This window comes from Eleutherodactylus coqui, chromosome 2 (genome assembly GCF_035609145.1).
Source record: "Eleutherodactylus coqui strain aEleCoq1 chromosome 2, aEleCoq1.hap1, whole genome shotgun sequence".
In the NCBI taxonomy this organism is placed as follows: domain Eukaryota; kingdom Metazoa; phylum Chordata; class Amphibia; order Anura; family Eleutherodactylidae; genus Eleutherodactylus; species Eleutherodactylus coqui.
Window position 1 is genome coordinate 237,204,363 of NC_089838.1, and position 14,105 is coordinate 237,218,467.

At 43.5% G+C, this 14,105-nt stretch overlaps 1 protein-coding gene across 2 annotated transcripts in view; it reads left to right on the top strand.

Moving 5' to 3' along the window:
- TM6SF1 (transmembrane 6 superfamily member 1) overlaps positions 1–14,105 on the top strand; it is a 33,884-nt gene that overhangs the window by 4,987 nt on the left and 14,792 nt on the right. The window contains exons 1-3 of one of the 2 annotated variants that reach the window (XM_066592670.1): positions 3,010–3,090; positions 10,398–10,436; positions 12,761–12,858. In XM_066592670.1, the coding sequence (XP_066448767.1) occupies positions 12,838–12,858 (21 nt within the window). In that variant the 5' untranslated portion in view covers positions 3,010–3,090; positions 10,398–10,436; positions 12,761–12,837. Of the gene's footprint in view, positions 1–2,986; positions 3,091–10,397; positions 10,437–12,760; positions 12,859–14,105 lie in introns of those variants that run through there. The other variant, XM_066592669.1, reaches the window with a different exon arrangement.

Consider the following 14,105-nt stretch of genomic DNA (forward strand, 5'->3'; position numbering starts at 1 on the left):
AACTACTTAGGCACGCACATATGGTAGCATGAGTCTTGACCTTCCCTGCATTACACAGACAACCTATTGATTTCAATGGAAAATTTCCACTATGGTGGCGCTGCAAAGAAATTGTACATCTACTGCCAGGTTTCTCACAAATAACATTGCTCGATCTCACCAGATCAAGTAGGTACAATATTGTCCAAAGCTCATTTAAGATTGTTGTCATTTTATATACTGACATCTTCTTTGCTACCTAAAATCTAGAAAGTGCATATTTTGAGTATCATACGCTACCCATCATTAATTACCTGACATAGATCTAGATGAACATATCTGGAAAGGTGATTAATGTAAAACACTAAGAGAATGTTTACGTGCCGGATTTTTGCTACAGAATCCATTCCGATTCCATTGCAAATCCGCATGCAATTCAATTCATTGTGAATCCGCCCCAGTCTATACAGTGCAGTTTTTTTCTGCATGAAGATTTCAGATCTGCATCGGGAATTCCGAATGCAGATTTGCACATTGAAAGGGCTAAATCCACATGCAGAGCCACAGGCCTACATCTGGTGCCGCTTTTAGAGGTGGAATCAACATAGAGAAATCTGAGTTGGATTCCGCCATTTGTATGTTCAGATATGGGAAAGTTATTGCAGATTGACTTGGCTTTGTAAGAATCCATTTAAATGCTGCAGAAATAACCTTATTGAGATGCATGAAACATTTTCAGTCACATAAAGGTCTGCTAAAGACCTACCATATATGAACATACTTTAATAACTGCATGTACAATAAATCAACACTAGACTAACAGCTGGAATTTATATACCTGGGTCACAGTATTGTTTCTCCTACATTGGTAAATAGTGCAAGAGATACTTTCCATATTACGTAAACCCGAAGGCAACAAAGGTTACTTTGATGCAAGTACATGCTGAGATTTGCTTCCCACCACATTAAAGGTTATGTTAAAACAAGTTTGTAACCATGAAGTTCTAATTGGTAAATGTGGTATACAATGGTTCTTTATATGGGCATAAAATATGACCCTTGTTAGCCTGTATATTTACTGAGACACTATAAAGGCCGTTGGTAACAAAGCAGAAATACAGAATTTCACTTCTGGAACAACGTTTTTCGGATTCTTCTCTATATATTTTCTGCTCTACATCTTAGTCTTCTTTAAAGGGGTTCTGTCATCAAGTTTATGCTGCTCAAACCACGGGCAGCCTGAACCTGAGCTCTGAGTTACAGAAGCAGCCCGCAATAGCCTCTGCCCGTCTGCACCCCCAAAGGGGAAAGAGCTGTCAGTCTTCATACCGCAGGTGGCAAGAAGCCGGCATAGCCAGCCTCCATGATTTGGAGCTCCGTTCCCAAGTCAAACTTCAAAGTATGTTTTTTCTGAAACTACACATTGTTTCAAAATAGCACTTGCACATGTTGGATAGGCACCCCTGTTCCAGGTTTATGGCACCAGTAGTTTGAGCAGCATGAAAGGATGAACCTGATGACAGAAGTCCTTTAACCAGTTTTGGACCACCCATAACCTATAAACGTCCAGGCAGTTCCTATCTTTGTCTGCAGGGACCTTTTAAAAGGTCCTTGCAGAGAATCCACCTAGAGCCCCTTTCTGCTGTGAAGGACCTCTATAATCTAAGAATCTAATGACAGCTCAGATCATAGAGCTTTGCCTGAAGGCTAATCAGCGTGATCTCCAGGCATCCGATGGCTGTCAATGTGAAGGCTGTGACTGGTTGTCACAAAGCACTGCTGTGCATTCCCCTTCCATATATTGTGGACATATGCTAAATGTTATTTATTCACTATTTTGTGTGGCATGGCTATCTATATTACAAGCAGAAAATATCATATTTTGAAAAGCGCAAATTATCCCAATTTTTTCCAAATTTTGGATTTTTTTTTTCTAAATAAATGCGAAACATACCAATCCAAATTTACCATGGATATAAAGTAAATTGCAAGTGAAACATGTCAGATTTGAAAAACTGGGCTTGGTCATATAAGCCAAAACTGACTTGGGTGGCAAGTGGTTAAGAAATATTTTGCACCTAGCCTAGAACAGGGGTCCCCAACTCCAGTCCTCAGGGACCACCAACAGGTCATGTTTTCAGGATTTCCTATAGTAAGAACACCTGTGGTAATGTCTGAGGCACCAACAATAATTACATCACCTGTGCAACACTGAGGAAATCCTGAAAACATGACCTGTTGGCAGTCCCTGAGGACTGGAGTTGGGGAACCCTGTCCTAGATAAACTACCATGTGTTAAACAAATGGATGCATCTCTTTTCCTTAGCAACTTCTGTCATTTGTTTTATTACTTTTCTTTAATTGTGTTATTGCTGTTAAAAGAGCATTTACATTTTTTTTCTTTCCTCTTGGACATCCTTCGATGTCAGATTGAATTAGTTTAATCTAATGTGTTTAATCAAGCATTAATATATAAATAATTGAGGGGGTTACATTTCGTTGGATGCTTCAATGAGTGTGTTTCTATAGTCATGTTGTCTTTTTGTCCTTGATTTGTTACTCTGGCTGATCAGTCCTATGGTTTTACTAAATAATTCTCTCCAAGGGTTTATTCACATGACCGTGATTTCACCGCGTATTACACGCGTGATGCACGCCCTCGTGATACACGGTGAATGGAGATAGTGAAAGGCATCGATTTTCATTGAGCCATTCACATTGACGTGTATTCATTGCTTGTAGATAATTGCATGAATACGATCGCAGCATGCTGTATTTCACCATGTATCACGCACAAACAACTCTATTGTTTTCTATGGGTACCCGTTTTACGCATACGCCCGTGGGAATGAGCCATAAGCCTTTCCATCCAACCATATATATTCAATGCTTAGTTTCACCCATCAATCTGTGATAACAGAGTCAAGTGTTTTATTGTATTTTATGCTTATTGCACAATAATGCAAGATTGTAAAAGTTAACATATAAACGACTTTCTGTTTTTCAGCTCTTGGCCTGTTGCAGTTACTAGTGGAATAGTGTTAGTGCTCATAACATTATTATCCCGTCTGCTAGTGATTCAGAAACCACCCAGAGATCCTTTGTTCTATGGTATGTATGTATTTGGAGCTTTCTATACTCTCAATATGAGAAGCATTCATCTAATATGTAAGGTGCTAAGAAGAGATCAAAGCATCACACAAGAAATTATCCCTGACTTTACATAGATATTTGTTATGGCCGAGAAACGTTATATGACTAAAAGGGGTTTTCCGGGCACAAAATGGAAATTCTGAAAATGCTGGAATCTAGGAGGTACAGCTAAGTAACGGCAACCTATACCTTTTATCTGCCGCACTTCTTCATCCCGTGCAGCGGCTGATCTGCATCACTTCCAGAGTAAATACAACAATAGACTGTTACCTACAACTTCCAGCAGGCGTAGAGCTGGTTTACTGTCCACCGCTGTAGCTCCACCCACAGATCACCGATCCTGCAACTTACTAGCACCAACCTCCCTCTCACTGAGAGAGCCAGAGAATGCCCACTGAAGTAGACAAACAGGAGTTTCTGGCACGCTGAATTGCACATGAGCAACACAGCACAGTGCTTCCTTCCCTGTCCTCCCATCATGCACTGCTCACAGGATGTTGGAGGCTATAGATAGGGGAGGAAGTAGCAAATGCAGACAAGACATCAGAGGAAATGGAGATATTTTTCAGGTGGAGGAACACATGACATAGATAGAAAATAAGTAAAGCTAGGCCAGGTACAGTAAACCTATTACAAAATGATGTAAATTAGATGTTAAAATGTTAGTCTGTCCCTGGAATACCCCTTTAAGTGGTGTACATTATAGAGGCAGACTATGCAGTACCCTGGAGAGAGGGGCTGGCTGGATCTCTTATTTTAATGAGTAGTTAGACCCTGTGCACCAATACCTTCTCCACAAGCCTCACAATCTTTGCATTCAAGAGTGTGAGGAATTAATCCAAGGATCATAGAATGAAGATGGGGCAAACGACTCCTGTGTCAGAGGATCATGGGTTTGGTTTTATTAACCAGAAATAGAAAGGCACCCCATTGTTTTCTTTGTGATGAGACCTCTTTACCTTTTTATACGGCCCTGGTATGATATATCAAATTCAACCCAGCAAAGAAAGTGTCGTACAAGAGAGAGGGGAAATCCTAGCTTACCACTGTTGATCCAGAAGAGGAGGGGAAAAACTTGATGAGCAATTGGCAAATTTTTTCAGTTTCAGAAAACATTTTTTGTACGACTGGGTGTATGTATGTTTAGCATTTCGTAGTTTCCCACTGAAATAGTTAGGCTTGAGCAAAAAATATTGACTGCACTGTTTATCGATCCAGCCAGTTGACTGTCACTGTTTCCCATTTGAGCCTATGGCACAGCAGAGAGGTTCCCATCCAGGATGGCTTTCATTGTTTCCTCTAAAACGAAAACAAATATCTGGAGAGAACACCTGCACCAAGAAAGCATTGGGTGCCGCAATAAGAAAGTATCCAGATTCTTCAATTAAGTAAAGTCAAATAATACTTATTGCTCTACACCGTTTTGATATGTACCTCAATTCCAAATTCAGAAGAAGAAAATGTAATTTGATTCTGACAATTACTTCTAGGCGCTTGTTTTTTTTTTTTTTTGACAATGAGTATACTACACTCCTGTTAAAGGAGATGTCTCGAGGAAGCAGTTAATTTTTTTTTTTGCCCAGTCCCCCCCATTAAACACACATTACTAAGCCCCCCTGTAAATGACATTTCTAGCTGGTTCGTACTTACCGTTCCAGCGTTTCAGCAAGTTATAAAAGTTTCCTCAAGATGGCCGCCGGCTCTTTCCCAGTCGCTCGCTGCAGCCCGACGTGCGCGCTCCCGAGACGCCGCCAGCTGTGTCTCCATGGCAACCGCCGACCAGACGCCCCGCAGCCGCCGACCAGACAGCAGGTAACCGGCGCTAGCCCCCGGCTCCCCAGCGCTAGCTCCCCCGGCGCAGCGACAGCCCCCCCCATCGCAGCGACAGCCCCCCCGGCCTAGCGCTAGCTCCCCCGGCCTAGCGACAGCTCCCCCGGCCTAGCGACAGCCCCCCCGGCCTAGCGCTAGCTCCCCCGGCCTAGCGACAGCCCCCCCGGCCTAGCGACAGCTCCCCCGGCCTAGCGACAGCCCCCCCGGCCTAGCGCTAGCTCCCCCGGCCTAGCGACAGCCCCCCCGGCCTAGCGACAGCCCCCCCCATCGCAGCGACAGCCCCCCCGGCCTAGCGCTAGCTCCCCCGGCGCAGCGACAGCCCCCCCGGCCTAGCGCTAGCTCCCCCGGCGCAGCGACAGCCCCCCCGGCCTAGCGCTAGCTCCCCCGGCCTAGCGACAGCCCCCCCGGCCTAGCGACAGCTCCCCCGGCCTAGCGACAGCCCCCCCGGCCTAGCGCTAGCTCCCCCGGCCTAGCGACAGCCCCCCCGGCCTAGCGACAGCCCCCCCCATCGCAGCGACAGCCCCCCCGGCCTAGCGCTAGCTCCCCCGGCGCAGCGACAGCCCCCCCGGCCTAGCGCTAGCTCCCCCGGCGCAGCGACAGCCCCCCCGGCCTAGCGCTAGCCCCCCCGGCGCAGCGGCAGCCCCCCCGGCGCAGCGGCAGCCCCCCCCCCCCCCCGGCGCAGCGGCGGCGCAGCCCGGCGCAGCGGCAGCCCCCCCCGACCCATCACTTACCTGGGAGGCTTCTCGGGGCTGCTGGGCTGGGCTGGGCTGGGCTGGTCTTCTCCGCTGGGCAGCTCCAGTTTCTGCACCTTCCTCTAACAGAGGATGGTGCAGAATGGCCGCTTCAGCGCGCTCCCGAGCAGTGACAGCTCGTCTGCGCATGCGCAGAAGAGCTGTAGCGGGGAGCACACTGAAGCGGCTCGTGCTGAATGGAGAAGACCGGACTGCGCAAGCGCGTCTAAAAAAGCAAGCTGCCAGCGAATTTAGACGGAACCATGGAGACGAGGACGCTAGCAACGGAGCAGGTAAGTGGAATAACTTCTGTATGGCTCATATTTAATGCACAATGTACATTACAAAGTGCATTAATATGGCCATACGGAAGTGTATAACCCCACTTGGTTTCGCGAGACCACCCCTTTAAGATTAAAAAGATGGGAGCCTCTAGTTCAGCTCTTTTTTTTTTCTCCTGGTGCAGAAGGCACTTTCCTGCATTCAGTATGGTCCTACCCGAGGGTTTTCCCCTTCTGGAGAGAGATCATTGACTTTATGAACTCCAGTTTGGTGGCCCTGAGCAGTACCAAATAAAAAGAAAAGTTTCTATACTGGTTATGGAGTGTTCACTCCTGTCCAGGGGCGTACCTAAGGGCTCAGGGGCCCGGGTGCAAAAGTTCAGCTCGCGCCCCCCCCCCCCCCCCCCGTACCCATATCTAGATCGTGCTGCATACATGATCTGCCTCTTGGCATAGTCTTTACAAACATGACAAATTTCCTGCACATGAAAGTTTGTTTGTAGCCCCGCAGGTCACTCTCACACACACTGCTTTTTACCGCTATTAGCACAGTGCCCCGAGTGCCGTACTAACTACGGTAGAACACTCCCATTGATTTTAACAAGCTTACTCAAATCTGCGCTGGAACGCGGTGTCCCTATCGCTGTAATTTTCGAGAGCTGTCTGTTCTATTTTTTAAATTTTCGTGGTTTTTAACGCATCTCATCACCCATCACAATGATGGGGTGCACTAAAAGGCGCTGTCAAACGCTGTAACCTGTGTTCGAAAATGCTGCTCGAAATTCCGGTAAAAGTGCCATGATTACAAGCTGCATTTTCTGAACATGTGTGAGAGCGGCCTTAGGGGGGTTCAGGTTTTTGTTGTACTTTATGAAGAAAAACACATAAAAAAGCCGTATGCAGTATTTAAAAACCGCATACGTTATTAAGGAGCTGCAGACACTATTAAAAACTGCATGCGGTTTTGATGCGTTTTTTTTTTTATTTTGTGTAAAGTGTGAAATTATATACAGTAAATCCAGGGAGATTTATAACTTATACCAGAGAGAGATAGATATGAGATAGATGGATAGATATGAGATAGATAGATGGAGAGATGGATAGGAGATGGAGAGATGGATAGGAGATGGAGAGATGGATAGGAGATGGAGAGATGGATAGGAGATGGAGAGATGGATAGGAGATGGAGAGATGGATAGGAGATGGAGAGATGGATAGGAGATGGAGAGATGGGATAGGAGATGGAGAGATGGGAGAGGAGATGGAGAGATGGGAGAGGAGATGGAGATGGGAGAGGAGATGGAGATGGGAGAGGAGATGGAGATGGGAGAGGAGATGGAGATGGGAGAGGAGATGGAGATGGGAGAGGAGATGGAGATGGGAGAGGAGATGGAGATGGGAGAGGAGATGGGAGAGATAGGAGCTAGAAAGAGATAGATAGATAGATAGATGTGAGATAGACAGATACACATACACATATATACACTTACCCCGACACTGCAGCTCCACATTTAGCAGGAAGCATGGGGGCAGCACATGATCACTGTGCCCTGCCGGCCCATGTGACTTCCTCCCTTTTTGTACAGCGTATAGCGCTGAGTTTGTAGTGCAGCACTAAACGCTGTACAACGCACCCATTTATTTCAATAAGGCTGCTCACACAAGGCTGAAAACGTAGTGTCTTCAACGCTGCGCTTTAACAGCGATGCACATTCTATCTTTGGGCGTTTACAGCCCTGAGTCGCGCATTGAAATGAATGAGTTGCGATTTCAGCACTAACCACAACTCAGCGTTAACCGCACACCGATTTTCGGGGAAGGGCTTGCAATATAAGCCTTACCCCAAAAATCAGTCCTAGCTACATCCTGGGAGATGTATAACTTATACCAGAGAGAGAGAGAGAGAGAGAGAGAGAGAGAGATGAGATAGATAGAGAGATATGAGATAGATAGGAGCTAGAAAGAGATAGATGAGAGATAGGAGATAGATAGATATGAGATAGAGATAGATAGATAGATAGATAGATATGAGATGGAGAGAGAGAGAGAGAGATAGATAGATAGATAGATAGATAGATAGATATGAGATGGATAGAGAGAGAGATAGATATGAGATGGATAGAGAGAGAGATAGATATGAGATAGATAGATAGGAGATAGATAGTGGAGACAGACAGGTACACATACACATATATACAGAGATCAGCGGCTGGGACCCTGCAAGGTGAGTATTAATTTTTTTTTTCAGCATTCTTGGCTGCGTTTTAAGCTGTGCTGAAAAGGCAGCCAAAACGCTGGCATAAAGAATGCCAGCGCTGTTGAATCTGCAGTAAACGCAGCGTTGAAAAAGGCTGCATTTATGCAAATGCCTGTGTGAGGGAGGCCTAAGTCCTATGAAGTAATCTGCGACTGTGTTTCAAATATTGTGTCATATCTTTATATGGTCTAGTCACTGTTGGTCCAGTTTGTACTGTTCAATCAACTCCATGATTTAGACCTCTGATAAAGCTATGTATATGTAGTACGGTTGTGACAGATGTGTGACAAGATTGATTTGTTCTGTGGTTATGTCTACCTTTATTGCAAAAGGAAAAATTAGGCCTTTAAAAAATTACTTATTGCACTCCTAGCTAATTATGGCAAATTATATGACACTGTTTTGCCTTACCCAATTTAGAAGGAACAGTAAGTACCCAAGCCAATAACTTTTCCACTAACTACCTTCAAAGGCTTAGAGGGAACAATGTCAAATAATATTTATTGTGGCACACTGGTGATGAAAGACACAAGGCCAGAACAGAAGTGCAGTTCTCATCCAGTTGGCAGGAATAGCTGACAAGCTGTATACAATGTCCATCACATTTTCTCTTCTCCTTTTTTCTTCACTGCTATACAAGGCAATACATCTACATCATGTAATACAGTATGAGGTGCAGAAGAAGCCTTCTTATTTATACTCGCAAAAGCACTTTGTAAAAACAGCATACAGTATGATACTTAGCAGACTGCCCATCAAGCCAACCCTGTGGGGGTGGCTTGATAGATTGCTTGCCCAATAGCAGTATGATAGAATGCTATGGCATTACACAATACTGCAGGAGCGATGAAAGCATCACTAGTTGTCCTGAAAAAAAAGTGAAAATCAGAACAATAAAGTTTTACTAAATATAAAAAAGAAAGTAATAAAAGTAAAAAAAACAACAAAAAACCCTTTTGCCATATTTACAATAAAAGAATCTAAATAATAAAACAAAAATACATGTTTGGCATCGCTGCGTCTGTAAAAGTCTGATCTATCAAAGTAATGCATTATTTACCCTGCAAAGCGAAAGTCGTCCAAAAAAGAAAAAAAATAAAGAACGCCAGAAATGCTCTTTTTTCGGTCACCCTGTCTCCCAGAAAAAAATGCAATAAAAAGCGATCAAAAAGTCATATGTATTCCAAAATGGTACCAACTATATTTGGCCACTGTTCTATTCTTTGTGGTAAACCCCAGACGATGTAATAATGAAACCACACACACAGAGTTGACTTTAAAAGGCTGAATCGGGAATGGCCGGTAAAGCCTGTTTACTTGAAGAGTAACTGGTACAACTTGGAAACAGTCCAACAATTTACAGCCACGGCCAGGACACTGGTGCAGGAGGACTTGGAGTCTGACAGGTAGGAAATCACAGGAGGACAGAGGGATTTCACAGGCCTAGTTATCTGTGGGTCTCTGTTCCCGGACACTCTTCTTCCAACTCTCGACTGGTACACACTCACGGACTGAAACATGCACGCAGCGCTGCACGGGGACTTCTCGCAAACTTGCGGCTTCTCTCTTGCTCCTCAGTGAGGCCTGGGTAGAAGGGACCCAGGACGCACACATGCCATCTTTTCAGCTTCCTCCATCTCCCCTACACACAGACTGAAGGTGTTTGTGTGCAGACAGACTCCTAGCTTGAGTATCTCAAACAGAAGACTGCTGGAAGACCAAAGACAGACAGACAGGCCCACTCAAGCACCGTGCAAACACATATATCAGACAAGGTCAAATGACATACAAAAGATACATTTCCAGACATAACCCAGACAGTAACCCATTCAGTGCTGCAGCTATGCAATACACATCATATTCACTCACATAGAAGACATTGACAATACACCTACATAGACCTACATAGATCATTCAGAAACGTCTAGAAGGTTCAGTACATTAAAGTCTGTAAGCTACACCAGAATCATGTGACCTACAACTAACCAATTAGAGAATATGCCATAGGAGGCAATACTTTGATGCAATTACACAAATCGACTACTAACAATCATTATAATATTACATTTTCCATTAGTCTCTATACATTTGCCAGCTATGGCTTTGTGACCTAATACTCTTGTATAACTATTATATGTGCACTCTTTTTTTTACCCATCCCAATAGGGTAATCCCTATATATCCCAAGTTTTGTGGATCGCAAAGGTGAGCAGACTGATCTTTTATACATAAAGTGTAATAATATGCATTAAAATCCATGTGGCAAAAAGTTACATGTTGTGTATGGCTTAGGTATCCAAGGAGAATTAAACTTATGTTCTATTGTCAGGTCTTTCAACAGCAGTGGAGCACAGTAATTATTATTTGATATTGTTCCTCTTAAGTCTTTGAAGGTAGTGAGTGGTGAAGTCAGAGGACTGGGTGCTGTTTCTTCTAGACTGGGTAATCCAAAACAGTGCTAAAAATATTGTTATAATTATCTAGGGTAGTTAATTGGTTTATGGTAACATCCCTGGGGCAGTGAAGGGGTTAATGTCAGTATTCCTGGTGTTCAGTGGGTTACTCACCCTTCCAAGCTTCATCTCTGTCCCTGTGGCAGGATGGTTGAGACCAAAATGGACAGACATCCTCCCTCTTACACAGACTGCCCCCTATGATCCTTCTGTTGAAATGACATGCACACTGCAGTTTTAGACATGCTGTAGTAGTCATGTTGGGTGTGATGAACATAAGTCTGTATAGATGCCCGGAGATGGGTCTGGATTGTTAAAGGACTACAGGCTTGCTATTCTGTTTCACCTACACTATTCTCTACTGTAAAAATACTGCAAAAGAATGGCAACCTGCGTAAGCGGAGACCAAAGATTGCATCTTTGGTCTTCATCTCGGTAATGACAAAGACTGACTGGTCGAAATGTTGCTACTGGTCATGGAGGAATAAATCCAACTTTTTCTATTTTTACAGCTTTATGCTGTCACATGTTCCATTTTTAAAGTAATGACAGTCTATGGAGCTGGCCAGTGTTGTGTCTGAATGTCATGTTCAGATGAATCCCCCGGATGTGAAGGCTTGCCAGGGACCTGGACTACTGCACTTTATTGACTAGAGAGTGCTGCATATTTATGGACTAATATATACTGTATATTACACATACTGACACCCATCTAGTAGCATGTTTGTTTGACCTGCCTTTAGAAGTGCAGCAGTTCCTTATGGCATAGATTCCACTAGGTGTTGAAATAGTTCTGGATGAATATTGGCTCATGTGGACAGGATTAACTAGATGAAGGTACTGACTTGTTCCAAAGAGCTGATGGGGAAGGGGGTGGTCATCAATTTGTGCTGCTTGCTCCAAATTCTGACCCTCCCACCAGCATGCTGCAACAGAAATCTGCATTTATCTGACCAGGTGATGTTTTTCCACTGCTTGGTTAACCAATTTTTGTTCTCTTTTATCCACTGTAGTCTTAGAGAGCAAAAGCACTTAAACTGTTTGTCTGCTGTTATAGTCCATCCATACTAAAGGCCCTTTTACACGTAACGATTATTGCTCAAAATTTGTCCAAACGGTCGAAAATGAGCGATAATTGTTACATATAAACGCGGGCATCGTGCACATTTCATTTGAACAATGGATTTTACTTCACATAAAATCCATCGTTCAGCCGCTGAAAAACTGAGCAAATACATTCCATTTGAATGTCTTTCGCTCATCTCTCAATAGACTGCAGGATGTTCTCCCAATGGCATGGTTATACTAGCTGCGAAGAGAACAATGGAATGTGTTGGCAGCTGTTTGCACAGCTGGGAGTGTGTTTAAACACCTGCTGGGCTCTGCAAACAACTACTGCAGGTCATTTTACATGCAAATGAAGATGATGAAATGTTAATGACCAATAACACTTTATGAAAATGGATTGCTAAATCTTTAATTCTTTCAGTTGTTTGAAGGATTATCTTTGTATGTAAAAGCGCCTTAAGCAATGATAAGTTATACATTCAGACACATCAGTTGGAGCACCAGCATTGTATTTGGCTGCAATTTGCTTGACTGTGCACCATCTTTTTGACAGAACAATACTTGCCATCCTCCTTTGGTCCCTTTTGTTGATAAGTTTACATAGATAGTATTCCCCTTTTCTGGAGGTTTTTTTCTTGCTCACACCATTTTTGGTATACTCTCGACACCGTTGTGTAAGAAAATTCCACAAGATTGGCAGTTTTTGAAATCCTGGCCTTGTTCCAAGTTGCTCATATCACTCAATTGTCCAATTGTAATGTGGATTAACAGTGAAAACAATCCACAAAAACTTTGCTCACTTGATTATACGCAGCACTCCGGAGTCACAGGTCTAATTTCCATAGGGAAGCGCTATCATAAAAGGGCTGGTGTCTGTAATAAAGTGGTCATTCAGCGTGTATATACTTTCTGCCTGTGTGTAGAACAGTTTTGGGTCCAGGTATAACCCTGCTTACTAAAAGTTGTCACCATTCTATTTTTGTAAATATGTCTTGTTTTTCATTGCAGTATACGCAGTGTTCGCTTTCACCAGTGTGGTGGGCCTAATCATTGGACTTGAACAGGATGGAATTATTGATGGATTTATGACCCTGTATTTAAAAGAGGTAACGCCTTTAAATCTACATGAAAACCGCTTTAGCATTGTATGGGCGGAGAGGCATGCTGTATCAAGAATATGATGAGAACACAAAAGCTGAGATAGAGAAAGAGCTCCACATACTCCTACACCATGATCTGAGAGATCCGCGAAGTTTATATTTTTTACTGGAATTTCACTTTAAATAAAGCAAACAAATATTTTGTAGTATTTTAGCTGCTGCAGTTGTCCCTTATCAGCCTTTTTTATAGGGTTGGGCTCACACGACCGTATGTATACCACATATTACGCGGGCTGGTACACCCTTGTCATACAAGGTAACTCGCAGGCAATCCGTTACATTGCCTTCCACTCATATTAGCTTGGTGGAATTGCGTAGCACAAAATAGCGTGTTCTATATGCAGCTTGTTCTATTTTGCCGCATATATATGCAAGATAGAGCCCATTGTACTGTATTGTCGCTTATATACATGCACCCCTATTGCATTTACATTGCATATGGGCAGTGGGTATACACGTCATCGCTAAGTGATGGTGCAGGTAATATAAACAAAAAAAAAAGTTGTACTGTGCATGACCACAGGCGTGAGTACAAGTACATGGGTTACTTCCTGGGTTCACAGCTCTTAAAATGTTGAAAGAGCCCTGCAGGGTTTTATGCTTACAGCCAAGTGAGCCCAGCTCTTTCACGCATACCGGAAAATTCTGCAAAACTGTTCTGCATATCCGCACCAAAATTTGCGTATCTAAATGTGGATTTTGATGTGGAATTGCTGGCAGATTTCTGCTATTTTCAATTCTGCATCAAAATCCACATTGAATGTGCGAAGTTTTCCGCATGGTGGAATATTCCACAGCATCCTGCGGTATACTCCGGTATGTGTGAGAGAGTCCTTATGAAGTAATCTATTCCGCGTGCCCATAGCAACCTGACCACAGCTTAGTACATACACATATGTACTCTGCTGATTTGGTTTGTTCCAATTATTTTCCTCTTCTTTAAGAAATACTTTAATCCACCTTGCAGATTTCTGTTCCAGAAAATAAATCTCTTTATGGATGTATTTAATATTTTTTTAATGCCAAATACAGAATGGAAAATCTGTGCAGCAGATTACTAGTTTACAATGGTTGAACTTTTCAGTTGGTGCTAAATTCTTAAAAAGAACATTATAATATCATCTCCTATTTCTGCTGCCTGGATGCCTTTAAGCAGGGGTGTAAGTATTGGAAGTGCTGAGGCTGCAAATTAG